General features: G+C 32.5%; 1 protein-coding gene across 1 annotated transcript in view; it reads right to left on the bottom strand.

Moving 5' to 3' along the window:
• LOC145240304 (uncharacterized) overlaps positions 1-20,943 on the bottom strand; it is a 243,164-nt gene that overhangs the window by 182,477 nt on the left and 39,744 nt on the right. The window contains exons 4-5 of the mRNA XM_080103886.1: positions 13,052-13,156; positions 8,701-8,760 (exon numbers count right to left, since the gene is read on the bottom strand). Of these exons, the coding sequence (XP_079960012.1) occupies positions 8,701-8,760; positions 13,052-13,156 (165 nt within the window). The remainder of the gene's footprint in view (positions 1-8,700; positions 8,761-13,051; positions 13,157-20,943) is intronic.

Below are 20,943 nucleotides of genomic sequence, written 5' to 3'. Positions count from 1 at the left end.
TTTTTTTTACTAGTTTCAGAAACTTACCGGTAGTTTCGTATCAAAAACTTCGGAAACGTTGGCAATGCTCAGCTGCGCGTACTTTGAAATATCATACTGTTCCGCGCATTGTAAACAACTTGCCATGAATCCACGGTATTTGAGGTGTGTCCAATTATTAACAAGACGGTTTTTTTCGTCAATAAAATGGGTCGTATAAGTAGTTTGATTAGTTCTGAAAAGAGTACTATTACAGAACAGCTATCAAAAGGTAAAACTACCCTCGAAATATCGAAAATGATAGGAAGGTACCATCAAACTGTGAAGAACTTTGTCAAGGACCCTACAAAGGCACGTAAGAGAGCTGATAAAGGTAAATCTAGAGTTGTGTCACGCCGTTCTCTATTCCAAATTAAACGTGAAGTTGTTAAGAAACCTGGGCAGACAAGTCGAGAAGCCTTTGGCAAAGTTGGATTGAAGAATATCTCAGAAAGTACTCGATGTCGCCTTCTGAAAAAGTGGCAAAATCTGTTAAGTAACTAAGCAAATATGTAAATAAGGCTACAATGTTGCATAAACTCACATATGCATATTCAGAGTGAAGTCAACGATGATGCTGACCTACATAGTGCTGATGGGGAGAAAACAACTAAATACCCAGGTCTTATGTACAACATGAAACGAAACTTGAAACTTATTAAGATTTTAATAATTTCACTATTCGTAGGAGCCACGGTTAGCTCATGAAAAAGAACTTAAAAATTTACCTCACGAATAAAGTGCCTGCAAAATCCAAACAAATCCGACAGTTAGAACTCTAAAAGATTAGTTGGAGTCTCTTAAATAGCTGATCCGGTAGGATGCTCCAATTCCAGCAAGAAAAAAATTTAAAAAAGAAACGGAAAACAAAAATATAGGCATGCACACTTCTAGCAAGATCACATACAAAACTGAAGCTTTGTCACAGGCTTAACAGGTTATAAAATTATTAAAGCAACATCACAAAGGACAATATGAAAATGGATTTTTCCAAAGTTTTGTTCACGGATGAAGTGCGTGTTACTCTTGATGGCCCAGATGGCTGGAGCAAGAGATGGGTCCTAGATGGACGACATCGTTATCAGCGTTTAAGGCGCCAACAAGGTGGTGGTGAGATAATGATTTGGGCTGGCTTATCGGAGGTACTTTGTCGGAGAGTCCCAAAAGGCGTAAAAATTACGCCAAATGCATACATAGCTTTTCTGAAGGAGCACTTTGAACCATGGCTGAAGAAGCAAAGGTTGACGTTCAGAAGAACCATTATTTTTATGCAGGATAATGCCCCCTCGCATGCAGCAAATAAAATCAAAGAGTCTTTGCAGCAACTGGGGTTTTCTGGGCAACGGAAGATGGAGTGGCCTACGAATTCACCAGATTTGAACCCAATTGAGAACCTTTGGAGTATCATGAAGCGATGCCTCTATGCAGATGGACGCCAATTTAAGGGCAAAGATGAGTTGTGGGATGCTCTTTAAAAAGTATCGCGAGAAATAACTGTTGACGAAATCACAAATTTGACTAATTCTGTGGACCAACGTCTTTTACAAGTCATCCATAAAAAAGTATCGCATATCCCCTACTAATTATGTCAACGTAAAAATTGCTATGTAGTTGTTGTGTTCTAATCATTTTTCTTAGTTCATTTAATGTTGGAAAATTATTTCAATAAACAAGTTATGGATATATTGTGTTTTTCTCAACCTCGTTAATAACTTGACACACTGAAATCAACATATATTCCTATCTTTTGACATAGTTTCGTTAATACGTCTTGAAATACTTTTATTTTCTGACTGGAGTAGCTGAATAGGATTGTAGTCGCTTTGTCAAAGTATCACTCGTTCTTTAAATATTTAAAAAAAAAAACGTAAACTCGTTAATAATTTGGTACGCAGTACCGTTTGTGCATGTGTGTGTGTGCGTGTGTGTGTGTGTGTGGTCACGAATAGGCTCCTATATGCTTGACTATTTAAAAAAAAAAACTGATTACATATAATGATAGAAGATGTATCGAGACACAGGAATGGGTATGTTTGATCTAGCAGAACGGTGGTTCATAAAATGTGGGGTCTGGGTTCGCGCCTGGTTCACAAACTATGGAAATAAAAAATGAAAATAAAAACGTTTACAGGGGTTTTTGATATAGATGTACATAAGAATACTTTGATAAGTATGTTTCAACTTAAATAGGGATGGTATAATAAAATTGTGGGGTCTGCGTTCGCGCCTGTACTCCGTGGAAATATGGCACAAACTTTAATAAAGACTTTTCATATCTATTTGCGTAAGTATACTTTGATAATTATGTTTCAGTTTGAAGAAATATGGTATAATAAAATTATTGGGTGTTCATTCGCGCCTGACCTCCATAGAATGTAAATATCTCACAAAGTTTAACAAGGTTTTTTAAAAGGGGTGAGGGTCCACAATAACACCTTAACTTTAATCTTAATTCACGTTAGCTTTTATTTATTTTTTTGAGTTGAATCATATTGTGTTGAATAAATTCACCTCATAAATTCACGTTTTTATTAAAGTAAAACAAAAAAAAGTCGGAATTTTAGACAATTCTCGACACAAATTTTGCATAACTCTCTTTTTTTCCTTCTCCACTTTCACGTGGTACTTTTTCGAAAATAGATAAATAGATAAATAATAAAAAATAAGAACGTTACTTGTTATCGTGGCAAAAGAAGGAAAAAAATCCTGCTCACGTGATTACGTGTTTTTAAAAACATTTACATAACCTTTTTATTTTTATTTATATATCTGTTTAAGCTTTTTTGTCAGTGTACTAGAAGGAATTGATTACAACCCTTTCTGCGTGTTCTTTACATTACAATAGTACAATGCTGAATCCGACGGCGCAATACTACACCGTTCAATACTGTAAAACTGAAACGAAGCTGTTCTGCTTGAAAAGGGCGCCATTTTCTTCTTATTCATATTTATATCGATTATTTGCTTTAAAAAACTAAAGTAATTACGTGTTTACTTTTTTAATATCCCATTTTGCTGTTTCGGTTTATTTTACTAAAGTAAGTAAAGCTTCATTATTTTCCAAAACTGTTTTTGTTTCTTTGTTTTTTGATATTTCGTCGATATTATTTAGTAAAAGTGTTTAGCAGAAAAGCCAACAAGCGCCTACCCGAAGAAATAAATATACAAGAAATAAATGTTACCATAGTCAATAAAAGTTCAGTTCATGTTTTTTTGTTGTTTTGAAATAGTTTTTAATGCTCTTTACTTGAAATAATTTCAGCGAACCGAAATTAAAACGAAATTTGAGGCGATAACTACTTAAATTAATTTTTATATAAACTACACGTGCCATAATCGAATATTCCTCAAGCACAAAATAACGGAAAACATTAAAATATGTTTATAAATATTCCTTACGTTGACGGAACTCTCTAAAATTGTTAATACAGAATGCTCAGGTGCCCCTCCTTCAAATTGAAAACGTGGCTCTTCATTTCAAAGTCGCTGCCATTTTGATTTTTTTTTAAACCGGTTCGTGAATTAAAAAAAATTTTTTTAATTTTTTTACAAACTACTTAAAAATACAAACCAATGAACTTTTCTACCATAACGTTCATTGACTATTGATTTACTTCTTGTATATTTATATTATTATATATATATATATATAACATTTTCTCTTTATAAGGAAACATAATTTTGTTGAACACTCTTGGCTACGAATGGAAACAAAGTTGATATAAAAAATATATTTTCGCGAAAATTATCTTTACTTTCATCATATTTTGCTTAGGGTAAAATTTTTGAGTATCAAAACCTATCTATTTACAACCCCCTCTTTTTCATAACCTATCATACTTTCATCAATCACAGTCCATTTTCTTTAGGCTGTTTTTGAACCCAGTCAACGACGTGTACTCCTGCTAGTTTATATATATATATATATATATATATATATATATATATATATATATATATATATATATATACTAGCAAAAGTACTCGTCGTTGCCTGGGTTCAAAAACAGCCTACAGAAAATGGACTCTAATTTATGAAAGTATGATAGGTTATGAAAAGAAAGGGTTGTAAATTTCGGTTGAATTTGGGGTTATCAAAACCAAAGCAAAATATGATGAAAGTAAAAATAAAATAGATAACCCCCATAATTTATTATACCATACCTGTTCACACTAAAACACTTATCACAATATTCTGTGGATCTATATTAAAAAAAAATTGTTAAACTTTGTGACATATTTCCATTCTATGGAGGTCAGGTGCGAATGAACACCCCATAATTTTATTATACCATATTTCTTCAAACTGAAACATAATTATCAAAGTATACTTACGCAGATAGATATGAAAAGTCTTTATTAAAGTTTGTGCCTGTTTCCATTTATGGAGGCCAGGCGCGAACGCAGACCCCACAATTTTATTATACCATCCCTATTTAAGTTAAAACATACTTATCAAAGTATTCTTATGTGCATCTATATCAAAAACACTTGTAAACGTTTGTTTTTTTTTAATTTTTACCTTTTTTATTTCCATAGTTTGTGAACCAGGCGCGAACGCAGACCCCACAATTTTTATGAACCACCGTTCTGCCAGATCAAACATACCCATTCCTGTGTCTCGATATATCTTCTATCATTATATGGAATTAGTTTTTAAAAATAGTCAACGATATAGGAGCCTATTCGTGACCAGACACACACACACACACACACACACACATTCAGCTTCATATTATATATATATATATATATATATATATATATATATATATATATATATATATATATATATATATATATATATAAGTGTTAGCACGATTAATCAGAATCGAGAATCAAAATAATTGGAACTTTGGGGTATATAATAATTATTATTGTAAATCTATATATATATATAAAATGTAATTCTTGATTCGTTCGTTATCAATAAAACCATATTTCTACATTACCAATTTATTTGAAATTTTCAGACAGTCTATCTTTAGAGTCGAGGAATGTTTTTATGTTATTAAAATAAATTAACATCGCAAGTTATTAAAATATTGAATAAAATAAAAACATTTTTCGTAAATGGAGGGACTGTTCTCTCCATTTTATTTCCGGTAGAATGAACGTTTCAATAAATTCACCACGATTTGACGATTTTGAATTACATCATTTCATTGTTGACTCGATAAGTAAAACGGGGCATCCCCTATTTTTTAATTCATTTGTTTATCCTCCAAACTTTTTAATTTTAAATTCATTTGTTTATCTTAAGGCTTTTCACCCATCAAAACTTAAGTTTTAATTGTTTAGTTTTTTTACGGCATCCAACGAAATCTCGCATTCCAATATTCCATTTTTTTATTTAAATTCATTTGTTTTGCTTAAAGCTTTCCTCGACAAGCCTACCTAAAATAAATTTGTCTAATTCTTAATTTTTAATGTTAATGAAAAAAAATAGCATCCAGTATTTCTATCGAATTCATTTGCTGTTTTTAAAGCAAACTCCCCCCCTCCCGGATTTTTTGGTAAAATTTTACATTAAGGTCCGTCTCACGTTCGTATATAAAAAAATTTTTTTTTTTGTAGATTTCGGTGTGCTAAAAACGAATCTGCAAACCGTTTCCGTCGCAAAATAATAGTTTTCATGATATGAAGAAATTACTTTTTCGAAACGTGAGTGATCACTATTCCATGTAAATTTAACGTAAAATGAGCACCCACTTTCTGGCCACTTGAGAGAGGGGGCATTTTTATTTTAGTGTTTATTGGCTAAAAGGTGTTTTGACAAGGCAGTTTTGTACGTGAGTGCACATTAATAGCCTTCGTTTATGCTCGCGCGTAGCGTAAACGAAGGCTAGGGCTGTGAAATGGAAAATAGTCCCAGAGTTCTAGGGTTAATACCATGCAAAAGAAATCAAGCAAAAAACTTTTTAGCCAATAAACACACAAAAAGTCCCCTCTCTCAGGTGGCCAGAAACTGGGTGCTTATTCTAAGATGAATTTACATGGAAAAGTGGTCACCAACCTTTCGAAAAAGTAATTTCTTCATATCATGAAAACTATTTTTTTGCGACGGAAACGGTTTGCAAATTCGTTTTTAGCACACCGAAATCTATACAAAAAATTTGTTATATACAAACGTGAGACGGGTCTTAAAGTAAAATAATACCGAATTTGGGGGGGAAGATTTGCCGTTTAGTTGTACAAATATCCTCAAACCAGGTAATCACTAAAAGGGACTCTTAAAGGACACCGGTATCGAGCAAAAGTTTGTTTACATGTTTTACAAACTTTAAATGGCTTAAATATAATAACAATTATTGAAAATGTGATCGCGCAAATAACGAACCATTATTCATTTCGATTTTCCCCGCGCATTTTTGAAAGAAACATAATCTATCAGCAACGGCACAAATTCAAATACGCCCACGCATTTTTCTCAAAACAACAAAAGTAAAAATAACATATTTTTGGCGGACGTAGCTGAAAGCACCATCACGTGACACAACCAGCCAATGAGAAAATTAAGAAAATAATCTTTTTAACAAATTTCCAAAACGCCAAAATATCAGCAGAAGCTAATGCTCTCTGGAGTCGGCCTGGATCTATAAAAAGAGCATTTTGCGCCCAAACGAGTCAGTCAAACTTTTGGGCAGCATGGCGTAGACATTAACGTCCAACGCAGATGGGTCGACGTTAAACACACATACGCCCAACAATTCAATGTCGACCCGTCCGCGTTGGACGTTAAACACGCGTACGCCCGACAATTAATTCCTCCACGTGGAGATGGACTTGTTATTCTGATGAACTCTTTTTACCCTTGTATATCTCCCCGCTAAGTAAGCGAGAAAAAGAACAGTTTTCTTCTTTACATAAAATATTTAATTACCTCAGTCACCGTTCACAAAGAAAACCTTTTCTGTTCATTTATTTGCCTTTGTGCAATTATCTGATTGTTGTTGTTTAAAAAATAAATGTATTTAAATCAGGAGGAGGTGTCGTTCGTTCTCGTTCCTTTTTTTTATTATTTGTTTGGGACGAGGAAATTTAATCACACTTAAATTTCTGACCCCCACTACAGACTTGAAAATCCGCCAGAGACGAATGAAATTCCTTAAGGAATGAAAACAAAAGCAACGCTCAGGTTCTGGTGAAACGGAGCAGGTGCGGAACTAGGAATCACAGCACATGCATTGCTACCTCTAAGCTACCGTTCTCCTTACTCGGGGCCCAAAGTCACGAAAAATAATAAAGTGACTTCCAGCGAACAACAAAAGTTCTAAGAAGACTTCGACTCGGAGATTTGCGAGATAATTCAGTCGCTAGTGAAGAGAGACGTGGACAAAAGTCAATAATTACCAACATGGCGTCAAGGAAATTTGGTTACGTTGAACCACAACAGTTCAAGGGGCCCTTCACTGCCAGTCGTAGGGCAATTAAAGAATTGAGAAAGGAAATAAGATCCCTTAAAATCTCTTTACTTTAGCCATGGAGTAACGTCGGCTACTCGAGGATCTCCAGGAAACACTCAGATGGAAATTAAAAACAATCCGGCGAGTTAAGTGGTATAGGAAGATCGAACAAGCGAACCAATTGTCTTAACAACCGTTTCGCTTCGCAGTAAAATTGTTAGGAGATAAGCACAGTGGGCTATTGGCAGCACCGGAAAGAAAAATCAACATCTTCGTAGATCCATGAGCAACCCTGACAAAGAAAAAGCATTTGGTACAAATAATCGTTTGATCTCTTGGGAACCACCAGTGTACCCATTTGACATAGGATTGGCAATCCGAAGGGAGATTCAAGAAGTTATTAGAGCATCAATATCCTCCTCAGCATACGGTTTGAGTGGGGTACGTTACATCGTGTACAAAGGTTGCACAGGAATTATCCAAAAGTTATGCAAAATACTATTTAAAATATTATTGGTGCTTCAACACTAAAGAGACGAGGTTTTGTAATCGATAAACTGAGTTTTCAGATTGAAAAAAAATGGTTTCTACTGAATTTTTTGTCAATTCTAATAAATCACAATGGTAGCTTCCAACTTATGCGGTCGAAATTACCTGAATTATTAATAAAAACCACTTTAATCATGTAAGCAGGTGAAAAATTTGGGCCATCTTGTTTAAATCAAAACGGAAATTATCTCCCTTTTGAACTCTCCTGTGTCTTACGATCATTTTCATCAAATTCTATATATTTTCTTTAATGAATAATTTTCTACCTTATCGATTTTCATCATTTTTTATGTAATCGTCTTTAAAATATGAGGAATACGTAGATACAATTGTTTTCATGTAAAATTCAGTATTACGATTTCCGAAATTTCGCCATAATAGTGTAGAAGTGCCCTATTTTCTGTTCGGACTATTTAAATGAGTTCATTTTGTCAAAATTTCTTTTCTCTCTCTCTCTCTCTCTCTCTCTCTCTCTCTCTCTCTCTCTCTCTCTCTCTCTCTCTTTACTTAAGAACTTATCGTTTTAAGAACTCACAGGGGCAAAGTTCAACATTATGTGGGAGGCAACCAGTTCCCCCAAGAAGGGAACGCTGAATGAGACAAAAATTTTAATAGTCCCACTCAAGAAGGCGTTCTCCTCTAATGAGAACAAAACAGATATTACACTTTGATCCCAGTCCGAAGGCTAAGAAGTGAAAAAATATTATTTTTGCATGTCGATACTCACCGATTCGCATTTCCGGTGGCGAACTTTAAGCAAACATTTCAGACACTCATCGCTGTTGGCCTGCAAAGGAAACCAAAATTGTAATAGTATTTTAAAAATATATATGAATAATTTTTTTCAGTTTTCTAATTAAACTTAGTTGTTTCATCTATATAAAATACACTAAGGAAACTTTATATCCGTACGTACGTTATCACACTGCACTCTTTTTCTTAAGGTGGGATCGCATGATTGCCAAAGATGCAATGCGAAAAATATTATTTTTAATTTGATTCGGTGACGCCATTTTGTCGAACGTGAAAATCGAATTCGAATGCACCTTCTTAGCATCTGAACTAGGAACAACATGTAGTGCTTGCTTTGTCTAAAGGTGGTACGATAATACTGCAGGTTCTCATCCGCAATCTGTTAGCAACTTTTTCTTATTGAAGTATCTCAAAGAAAAGTTTACGTCAACGAATCTGAAATTCTACAGGAATTGAAGGAGAGAATCAGGAATGTAGTCAACGTATTAAATCGTAATCGAGTTAGCCTGTAATCCGCCATGGATAATATTTTTAAAAGTGCAAGAATTTGTGAAGCTGAGAATGGGAGCCATTTAAAAGATATTATTTTTCGTAAATATATTCTTTTTGTTTATTTAGAGAAAGCAGAATATGTCTTCAGTTAAATCACAGTTTAAGCTAAAGATGACTATTCACAGTAAACCCATCAAACAGATCACTCGATTTATTTATTTATTTAGGTCATAAACTGACTTTCTTCGGTGATCACGAGACGACATTGAAACATAAAATAGGACTGGTTTGAGCAGCTTTCAGCACCATTCTAAAATCAAAAAGGGTGCTGACAACTGTTAAAGTAAAAGTTTATTTAATTTATGTCCTCCCAATAGTTTTATATGGCCTTGATTGTATCACATGACTAAACAACTAGCCAATCACAATGAGATTTTTCAAAATCACGTTATGCGTTTCGTTAGACACATCGCCTAATCGGGGGAAAAAAACAAAATATCTACTCTCCGTCAACCCTATTCCCTCTATTTGATAAAAGCAAAAGTAAAACACTGAAACCTTTTGGCCATGTCAAACGATCAACCACTGACAAAGTTATGTTTTTAGGGTATGTTAGAAGGCAAAAGAGGCCGAGGAAAGCCAAGGAGGATGTGGAGAGAAAATGTTTTTAATTGGACATCTCTCAACAGTTGGGCGTCCATCAACAAATTTGCCCTGGATCGGAAGGAATGGCAAAAAAATAAGTCACGTGGGTTTGCAATCCGCACCGGAAGCAGAAGATGCGACTCGTGATTATTTATTTATTTATATTTTACTTTTTATTTATTTATTTATATTTTATTTTAATTTATTTATTTATATTTTATTTTTATTTATTTATATTTTATTTTTATTTATTTATATTTTACTTTTTATTTATTTATATTTCATTTTAATTCATTTATTTATATTTTATTTTTATTTATTTATATTTTATTTTTATTTATTTATTTATATTTTATTTTTATTTATTTATATTTTATTTTTATTTATTTATTTATATTTTATTTTTATTTATTTATATTTTATTTTTATTTATTTATATTTTATTTTTATTTATTTATATTTTATTTTAATTTATATCTTATTTTTATTTATTTATTTATATTTTATTTTTATTTATTCATATTTTATTTTTATTTATTTATATTTTATTTTTATTTATTTATATTTTATTTTAATTTATATCTTATTTTTATTTATTTATTTATATTTTATTTTTATTTATTCATATTTTATTTTTATTTATCTATTTATAGTTTTATTTATTTATATTTTATTTTTATTTATTTATTTATATTTTATTTTTATTTATTTATATTTTATTTTTATTTATTAATATTTTATTTTAATTTATTTATATTCTATTTTAATTCATATTTTATTTTTATTTATATTTTATTTTTATTTATTTATATTTTATTTTTATTTATTTATTTATATTTTTATTTATTTATTTATATTTTATTTTTATTTATTTATATTTTATTTTTATTTATTTATATTTTATTTTTATTTATTTATATTTTATTTTAATTTATATCTTATTTTTATTTATTTATTTATATTTTATTTTTATTTATTCATATTTTATTTTTATTTATCTATTTATAGTTTTATTTATTTATATTTTGTTTTTATTTATTTATATTTTATTTTTATTTATTTATATTTTATTTTTATTTACTTATTTATATTTTATTTTTATTTATTTATATTTTATTTTTATTTACTTATTTATATTTTATATTTATTTATTTATATTTTTATTTATTTATATTTTATTTTTATTTATTTATATTTTATTTTTATTTACTTATTTATATTTTATTTTTATTTATTTATATTTTATTTTTATTTACTTATTTATATTTTATTTTTATTTATTTATATTTTATTTTTATTTATTTATTTATATTTTATTTTTATTTATTTATATTTTATTTTTATTTACTTATTTATATTTTATTTTTATTTATTTATATTTTATTTTTATTTATTTATATTTTATTTTTATTTATTTATATTTTATTTTTATTTATTTATATTTTATTTTTATTTATTTATATTTTATTTTTATATTTGTTTATTTATTTATAGTAAACAAATCTCCATCGTCTTCGTCTGACTCTGTTAAATTTCCATTAAGATACTATCAAAACATATATAAAAATCTTTTCAAGTTAAAAATCCCTCAGTAAATTCCTTCTTACCCTGTATATGTATAGTATGTAGGCATAAAATGTACTTCAATCATAAGCCTTCGCGCATCACTAGGTGTATCAGAATTTTTGTAGGAATTTTTGACAACCCTAAGTGTGGGATTGTTAGCAGCAGCAGTGAACGTTATTTTTACGTCTCAACACTCAATTGGACAAAAGCGAAAATCACCATGTTCTTTCAATCACTAACACGAAAAAAAAATGTTCCGTAGTTATAGGTGTATCAGATTTTTTGTAGGAATTTTTGACACCCCTAACACGAAACTGCGAATAAAATATAAAAACTCGTAATTTCTCTTTTAAAAGTGGGTTGTTAATTTTCTTTATGGATTATACTTCCAAAATAAACTATTAAAGTTGTATAAAAAGTAATAGAAATATTTTTTTTTATATAAAAAACAGTAACGAAATTAATTTAATTTTACGAGTTCAGTATTTTTCAATTTTTAAACTTTTAAAATCTAACAAAATTTTTCTATTGATTCTATTTTTACGATATTTTCATGGTCAATGTGAAATTTTATGCTCTTTCTAATAAACTGAATATAATATTTTAGGCAAACGTTCTTTTTTCAAATTCACGCCCCCCCCCATTTTCAAATGTCTATTATAAAGTAAATAATTAATTGAATCACCAAAGTGTTATATATCACAAATTGAAGATAAAAGATCAATAAATAATATATTCAAATTTAAAACAAAAAAAAAGAATTGTTTTTTTTTTTAGAAATTTACCTGTAAATCCGAAGTTTAAAGCCTTTAAAAAAAAAAACACGTTGTTTATTTATATATTTTTAAAAAATGAAACCTTGGTCCTTGCTCCTTTAATTGAAAAAAAAAATTAGGGTTGGAATTCCATTTTTCGAGTAGTTATAAGCTTGGAAAGACAGGGGGTCGAATTAATTCACGCCTCCCATTTTGAAATGTCAATTAAAAAGTAAATAATTAATTTACTCACCAAAGTGTTATATATCACAAATTGAAGATAAAAGATCAATAAATAATATATTCAAATTTAAACAAAAAAAGAAGTGTTTTTTAGAAATTTACCTGTAAATCCGAAGTTTAAAACCTTTTTTTTTTTAAACCACGTTGGTTTGTTTGTTTGTTTTTTTTTCTTTTTTTTAATGAAATCTTTGTCCTTGCTCCATTAATAGAAAAAAATTAGGGTCTGAATTACATTTTTCGAGTAGTTATAAGCTCGGAAAAACAGGAGATGGAATTATTCAATATTTTTCGCGAATTTTCTGACACACCTAGCGCATCACATGACGTTTTACCAAAATGATGAAGAAGTTTCTTTTTGTACGAATTCTGCATATTTGTAATATTTATATCAGGGAGTATAAGTATTTGGCAAAGCTGAGAAGAATTCATTCCACACAAATTTAGCAAAAGACATTATTAATCAATAAACCGTGATATTTCTTCTAAAATTATGAAGGGGTTAGAGAGGTCTGTTTATACCCCCAAAGAACCTCTGTACGTGCTAGTCTTTAAACATTATGCACTAATCCTATCGACCGTGCGAGAAAGAAACCGAACACAAGACCATTCAGACAATATACTTACAGCTTTCATAAAAGGTGTATCTGCAGTCTTACTGGATGGTCGCAAACCATCGCGGAACCAATCGAATTGTTTCCGATGCGGAGACTGATTCTTGTTTCTTTGATTCTGAAATAATAAATTAATTAATTAATTAATTAATTAATTAAACTGACATACAGTAAATCGTGTCAAAAGGTTTTGGTGTAGAATATTAAAATTGACCCTTATGAGTTGAAGAACATAGTGCTGATTTTCAGATGAGTAAATATCACGCCAGAAAAAATGGAAAGATAGATTGGGGCGATATTTAAAAGAAAAAGTGACAATGGAAAACGAGTTATAAGATAAACAGATCTCAGAAGGCAGAATAAGAGACGACCGTTAATGAAAGGTTTAATCGGGATTTTACTTAGAAATCGATAAAGGCTTTGTTCGTTATCTGTTCATTTCTCTTCCTATAGAGAACTTTTATGCATATTAAATGAAATTTAAAACTATACTTTTATTATATTCAAGTGATTAATAGACAAGGGAATAATATTTCTAATCGCACTAAATGTAGGTGTTCCTTATTGATAAAATGAAAAACTATCTGACGAACGTCTGAATGTCATTACTTAAGTAATTCGTACTTGTATTCGTAGTATCACCTGTACAGAGACTTAAACCTTCAACCCTCATAAAACAGTCATTTATTAAGGGAGAGTGTAATGGAGAAAAAAAAGCGGAACGATGAATGATAAAATGAACAAAACCTAATAATTATAAACAGGAAACGCGATATTTTTATTTGAAAAAAAAAATGATGTTTCAAAGTTCGTCAAATTTTCTAATGCAACTCATCAAGTCAAGACATACTTATCAAGAAATCATCTCACCAACGAGGCGCCAACAACCTAAACCTTAGAACTCGAAATTTAAAGTAACCCCCTCCTCCTACCCCCACATATCTCCCTCCCACTTCCATGTATCCCTATGCCCTCAGCCACACCAGAGATGAACTTCCCAGACCCCCACAACCACCTAATGTCCTTAAACTCCAAAACTAAAACATTACCGACATACCAAGCACCCCCTCCCACCTCCCCCTCGTTCCCTTCCTCTTTTTCCGCTTTTCTCTCGCACCCCTCCTCTGACATCATTCACCCTTTCATTCCACCATAAACGAACATTTCCGTAAAAGCTTGAGGAAGCTACATGACGGCCAAAAAAAACGGTCGTGTAGCCGAAACAATAATGTAACTTAACAGAAAAATACGGTAATAAAAATAAAACGTATATATATATGTATATATATATATCTGTGTGTGTTTGTGTGTGTGTCTATGTGTGTGTGTGTGTGTGTGTGTTAAAGAACAGCCGCCTGTTCTTGTAAGTGAGTAAATATGAGATGGGATAGCCAAGGATTCGAACTTGCGAAGCTAGATTTAGAATTGAAAATTCCGATCATAAGTTAAAATAAATACAGAATGTTATTGAAAATGGAATGTAGAATTAACCCTTGTTTAGTTCACATAAAATAGTTAGATATCTGTTTATTGGAAAAGGAATGTAATGATATAATTTTGTTCCTGTTAAAGAAATGAAATTAAAATAAGGAATTTAAAAACGGATAATGGAAAATGTTTGTAAAATGGGTTAATCAAAATTAGGTTAGAGAGTCGGCTTTTTAGAAACGTGAGGAACAATGCATGTCAGGTCACGAGTTTAATCATGCAATGACGTCATGAGTTCTCAATATAGAGAGCTTTATGCGGTCAGTCAGAAGTGAGTCAGTCAGGAGAGAAGAGAGGAGTCAGAGACAGAGCTGATATCGAACCTTGGAAGCGAAGGGAAGAAGAAAGAATCGTGTAAAGACTTGAATTCCTTGATGCAAAGCTATTGACCGGTCAGAATGGAATAAACAAATATCATCATAATTTTGTATCTGTGTCTTCGTGTTATGTTATTCAACAACAGAAAAGTATTGTGAATTTATATTATAAGAACTTTGTGAAAATCATCATCTCAAAAATAGATAAATATGTGTCGATGTTATAGAAACACTCCCATTCACAGAACTGTCAAACGTATAAATGTCAATATCACTATCAATCTCTCTACCTATCTATATATCAAATCTCCTCTCACTGTGTATTACATGCCGCCGGCTCTCCTGTATTAACATGCACCCTGTCTCTTTATATATACAGAACTGTCTATCTCTTTATATATACGCGATATATCTGCACACCAACATGAACACTCTAAGACTCTCTTACTAATATGGACAACAACAAATATATAACATCAGTCCTCTTCTAATAAGAACTATGCAACATATACATATATATACACACACATATATACATATATACACATATATACATATATATGCATATATATATATATACATATATATATCTATACTGAAAATTTATACGCAACATATATCACTTTTTAATATATGTGTACATATGAAATAACGGTTATATACAAATGAAAATACAAGGTTGCAAACGTTTCAAGTTTTTATAATTTTCCATATTATTACTGAGCTACACACGGAACATCTGCTTCAATACTAGAGAAAATAAATATCATTTTATTTTCGAATATACACTTTTCTCTCATTGGATCCACAATAATTTCTTACCCCCCCCCTCTCTCTCTCTCTCTCTCTCTCTCTCTCTCTCTCTCTCTCTCTATCTATCTATCTATCTATCTATCTCTCGCTCGCTCGCTCGCTCGCTTGCTCTTTTTCTTTCTTTCTCTTTCTATCTTTGTAGCCTAGTGGGGGATGCCCTTTTCTCTTCCTTGCAACTTCTTTTTCACAGAAGAGACGTTGTGAGCCTGTCTCTGCTCTTTCGTTATTTTCACGGCAAGTGCTCGTCTGAGCTCCAATCTATGGTCTCCCCTCGCCAAACTTCAGTCGTCTAGCTGGAAACAGAAATTCAACGAAGTTGATTAATGAGATAGAAATAGAAAAAAACGAGAAAATTAAAAAATTATGAAGCCAGCCTGAAATTAAAAGAAAAATTTTCCCCCTCCTACTACAGAGCGAGAAAAGTACCAGTGCATTTATTACCATTAGTAATAGCTAAGTTGTGAAAGTTAATAAAGGAAGATTTATTAGAACCTTCTCCTTCAGGAGGAAGTAAATGGGCATCACCCATTGTGGTATTAAAAAAAGACGGTGACTTGAGAATTTGTGAAGATTATAAGATAGGGATGAACCATAAAGTTTGCGCCGACTCGTACCCTATTCCGAATGTGTAAGTAGCTTTACATAAACTTGCCGGAATGAAAGTGTTTTCGAAGATAGACCTAAAATCAGTTTACCACCAAATTTCCATAGACGAAAATTTTAAAGAAGTGACAACGATAAACGCACCTATAGGCCTGTTAAGGTGGAAAAGGATGCTGTATGGCATAAAAACGGAAAGTGCAATTTTTCAAAAAGCTATTGAAAAAGTAATAGGAAATGTTGAAAATACCATCTGTTATCAAGACGATAAATGTGTTGGAGATTTAAATGAAGATGATTTAAAGAAAAAAACTGAAAATATACTGAACCGGCTAAGAGACGCTGGCATGACAGTAAATATAAAAAAGTGTGTAACCAACAGTAATGAAATATTATTTTTGGGTTACTCAATATCAAAGGAAGCGCTAATAGAGAAAATTATGAAAGTGGCTACACCAAAAAATAAAAAAAGAGTTGGAGTCTTTCTTGATTTTCGTAAATTTTTATAGAAAATATGTACCAAAATACAATGAGTTGACAGAACCATTTGTGAAGTTAAGAAAAAAAAATGCGGAGTTCATTTGGTTAGAACACCAACAGAAAGCCTTTGAAAACTTCAAACAGATTCTGGCGAAAAAGCCAATAGTACAAATTTTTGATCCTAAGAAGGACATAATTCTAACTACTGATCTAGTGAGCATTCCGTATCCGGTATTTTGTCACAAGATGGTCATCCCGTAATGTACTTATTGAGGGGATTAACAACGACTGAACACAATTCTAATATAGACAGACGGCACTAGCCATAGTGTGGACAACGGACAGAGCAAGACAGTTCTTGATGGGGAAAAAAATTCTTGTTGAAAAGTGATCACAGACCACTGGAATTTATTTTGAACCCAAGAAAAGAACTACTGAAAGTTACAACGTCCAGAATATTACGTTGGGCGATCAGACTGATGGCATTCGACTTTGACATTGAATATGTTAAAGGGAATACGATAACGTTTGTTGATGCCTTATCTCGATTGAGGTTTTATAGAAAGGATAAGGATAAAAACGATGAGGAATTTGAAGACACATTCCTGCACCCTGTAGAAACCGATGTAATATCTGTAGATAAAATGGCTACTGAAACTACAAATGACTCAGTGTTAAACAGAATAATGTTGAGGATAAAAGAGAATCGCTGGGGAAATTGTTCAATGGCTGAAAGACCATTCAAAGAAATAAGACATAAACTGACTATAAAAAACGGGGTAATATGCAATAGAGACTTTGTGTGTTATCCCAGAAACACACAGAAGACAGGTAATAAAAAGTGTACATGATGATGTACATTGTGGAGTAGCAGCTACGAAAAGAAGATTAAAATTGGACGCATGGTGGCCGGGGTACTCAAGAGACGTAAAGGACAACGTAAAAAGATGCATAAAATGCACAAAACTCAGGAATTTCAAGCAAAAGAAAAATATATAAATAGGACTATTATTAATATTAGTAGACGCATATTCAGGCTGGCCTGAAGTGGTGAGAGTACTTGATAAAAAAAGTACCACCGTAAAACAAATATTAAAAGTAATATTTTCGAGAAATGGGATACCAAAAATATTGGTGACGGATAACGCGCCAGAAGTTGCGGATGCTGATTTGCATGAATGGTTAAGAAAAATAGGATGCAGACCTTACAAGATCCCTCCCTACTACCCTAAAAGTAATGGAATAGCAAAAAGAATAGTCCACACGGTAAAAAGGGGCATAAAAGCATGCGTGCAACAGAAGGAGAAAATCGATGCTTTCCTACCAAGATTATTACTAAGTTATAGAACAATTCCGCATGCAGACAGGCCAGAAAATCCATCTGCCTTAATGGGTAGACAATTAAGATCCTCTTTGACTATGTCATATGCCACAAATCAAAAGATGTGGTACAAAAGAAATAGGAATACGGAAGCCGAGACAGCAGAATTTATTATGCAGAAAAGACATAACACTGCAATATTAAATAAAGAAAATGAGAACAGTGTTCTAGCTTATGCTGACCAAATAAGATCCCAAGAAAAACAATCGGATGAGGAAATGCCTTCAGAGCTGCCTATTAGTGACGTCACAGAAGAGTTACTGCAGAATGAGACTGCGGAGGAAGAAGTAGAGAGGGACGAAGTAGAAGAGGCAGAAGAGGAAGATCAGAATATGCAGGAGGAACACTGCGATTATAGGGAAAGATGTGATAGATCCAGATCTCCAAGGAAAAGGAGAGAGATAAAGGAAGATGTTCAGGAGGGCACGAGAAGTACAAGAAGTACTCGTGGCATAAAGCTCCTCCGTTATAAGGAAATGTAGTGATGTGCAATTTACATATGAGCAGATAGCTCATATGTATAAACCGACACCAACTAGAACAGGTGGTTGTTGAACGCTTGTTTAGCGTTATACACGACATATCAATTATTATATATAACTGAAAAAAGGGCTTTGAAATATGGACATATTTAATAGTTTGTCGGTGAGCGACCATCCATTGAATATTTCTCTTTCTATACATTCAACCAAAACATATGTAAGGACAGATAACTCTGTTTTACAAAATGCTGATCAAGGGAGATAATAAAAATCACCTTTTAACCTATTTTTCTCTAGAAAAAAATCTGTTCTATCTAAAATCTCCTCTTTGAGCTTTGTGGTTTTAATGGGGGGGGTTTCAGGGCCTTACCTGCATTGAATTTGAATGGGTTTAGATGCATTCTGACCTAGTGTAATATCTTCAGTTAAGCCCAAGATGGTTCCTTCTGCTTGACTGAAGTACTTTGTGGGGGTAACTCATCTTTCCCCAGTTGTATCGCGAGTGGCTAATCAGAATCTTTCGTGTGTTAAAGAACGCAAACAACATCAACAATCCTAGAGGTATTGCTTGGAAGTTATAGAGATACATTAAACTGAAATACCTATACGATAGTTCACTGACTGACGCTCTATTGTTAGCTTCATGAGATTTGGATGTCGTAAGTATTTTGCATGTCGAACCCCAACAGAAAAATGTATAATGACGTCATAAATGATATTTCCGCTTTGGCGCAAGGTGTAACCATGTGTCCATTACTCTTTGTTATTTCAATAGTTTTTGCTAAAATTTATGTCCTGGTTAGACTGGCCGATGACAGTTTAGCTGCTTCTCTATTTCTCGATTGGGCACAGGCACGAGCATTTCTCCTGACAATTTTCTGAGCCTTACTACTTCCGTGCTGGTTCATGACTCATTGGAAGCGGGTGTTTTGTTTTTGACACCATCATCAATTCCTTTCCTGATCTACATCAATGATCTCCCAAATCACACCCTACGATCATTTGTAGACAGTTATGCTAACGACACCATCATCTATGGCAAAACTTCAAAGGCCGTAAATGACCAAGTTCTTTCTTATTCTCTCTTCTCTGATCTTGATCATGTGATGCGATGGGGAAAGAGGTGGCTGGTTAATTTTAATGCATCTAAAACCAAGCTTTTATCTTTACATCATCAACGCCTTGATCCCCGTCTGGCATCAATTGAAATGAATGGCTTTCGTCTTTGGGAGGCTCCATTTTTTGAAAAACTTCTAGGTCTGGCCTTTGCTCCTGATCTGAGATGGAACACGTAAATCAAATCCATTGCCAGGGCTGTTGGAAAAATAGTGGGATCGTTCTACCGCTCCAGTAGATATCTCACTGCTGATGCAATTCTTTACCTGTATAAGACCCAAGTACGTCCTATGATGGAGTGCTGTTGCCACATCTTGGAAGGAGCTGCAAGAAAGATCTTATCTTGCTTTGACAATGAGGGATGCCCTTTTCTCTTTCCTGCAACCTCTTTCCCACAGAAGAGATGTTGCAAGCCTGTCTCTACTTTATCGTTATTTTCATGGCAAGTGCTCGTCTGAGCTCCAATCTATGGTTCCCCCTGGCCTGATTTTCACGAAAAATGTTCGTCTAGCTGAAACCATTATCAATAATTTCTCCCGCTCTTTATCTGTGCCTAAACCTAAACGTACATTCCATGAACAAAGCTTCTTTCTTAGAACTGCACGCCTGTGGAACTCTGTTTTTTTTCCTGCTTCCCAAATGACTACTATATGGTCGTCTTCAAGTCCAACGTTAACAAATGCTTGATGAGCCGTCCCCTTAAGTAATCCAATTTACCAAAGTTTCACTACTAGCAATTACTAAGACATTTTCACATTGACTACTGTACACTCATTATCCCTTACATATATATATATATATATATATATATATATATATATATATATATATATATATATATATATATATAGAGAGAGAGAGAGAGAGAGAGAGAGAGAGAGAGAGAGAGATAGATAGATAGATAGATAGATAAAAATCAATACGAAAAATATATAAATGTTTATATCTTTTCTGTATTTATTTCCTAATTGTTGACATGTACAAAAAGTTCTTTCAAAAGCTTTGGAATGTGGCTCTCTTCAGTCTTGACAGACTATGGATACCCACTGTAAGGGTGCCGGCACGTGAAATTTATGTGGCAAGAGTTGCGCAGTCTCCAACCATGCATCTCCTGAGTCAACATTGTTGCATACCCGTGGCAAGTTGAGGTACAAGACGACTGAAAACAATGCCGAGATGAACGGAGAGCACATACAGCGCCTAGAATTCCAAAATGGTCACCCATCTG

This window comes from Euprymna scolopes, chromosome 19, assembly GCF_053919585.1.
Source record: "Euprymna scolopes isolate OS-2025 chromosome 19, ASM5391958v1, whole genome shotgun sequence".
Taxonomy (NCBI): domain Eukaryota; kingdom Metazoa; phylum Mollusca; class Cephalopoda; order Sepiida; family Sepiolidae; genus Euprymna; species Euprymna scolopes.
The sequence above is the reverse complement of the archived record's forward strand: the minus strand, read 5'-3'. Positions and strand labels throughout refer to the sequence as shown.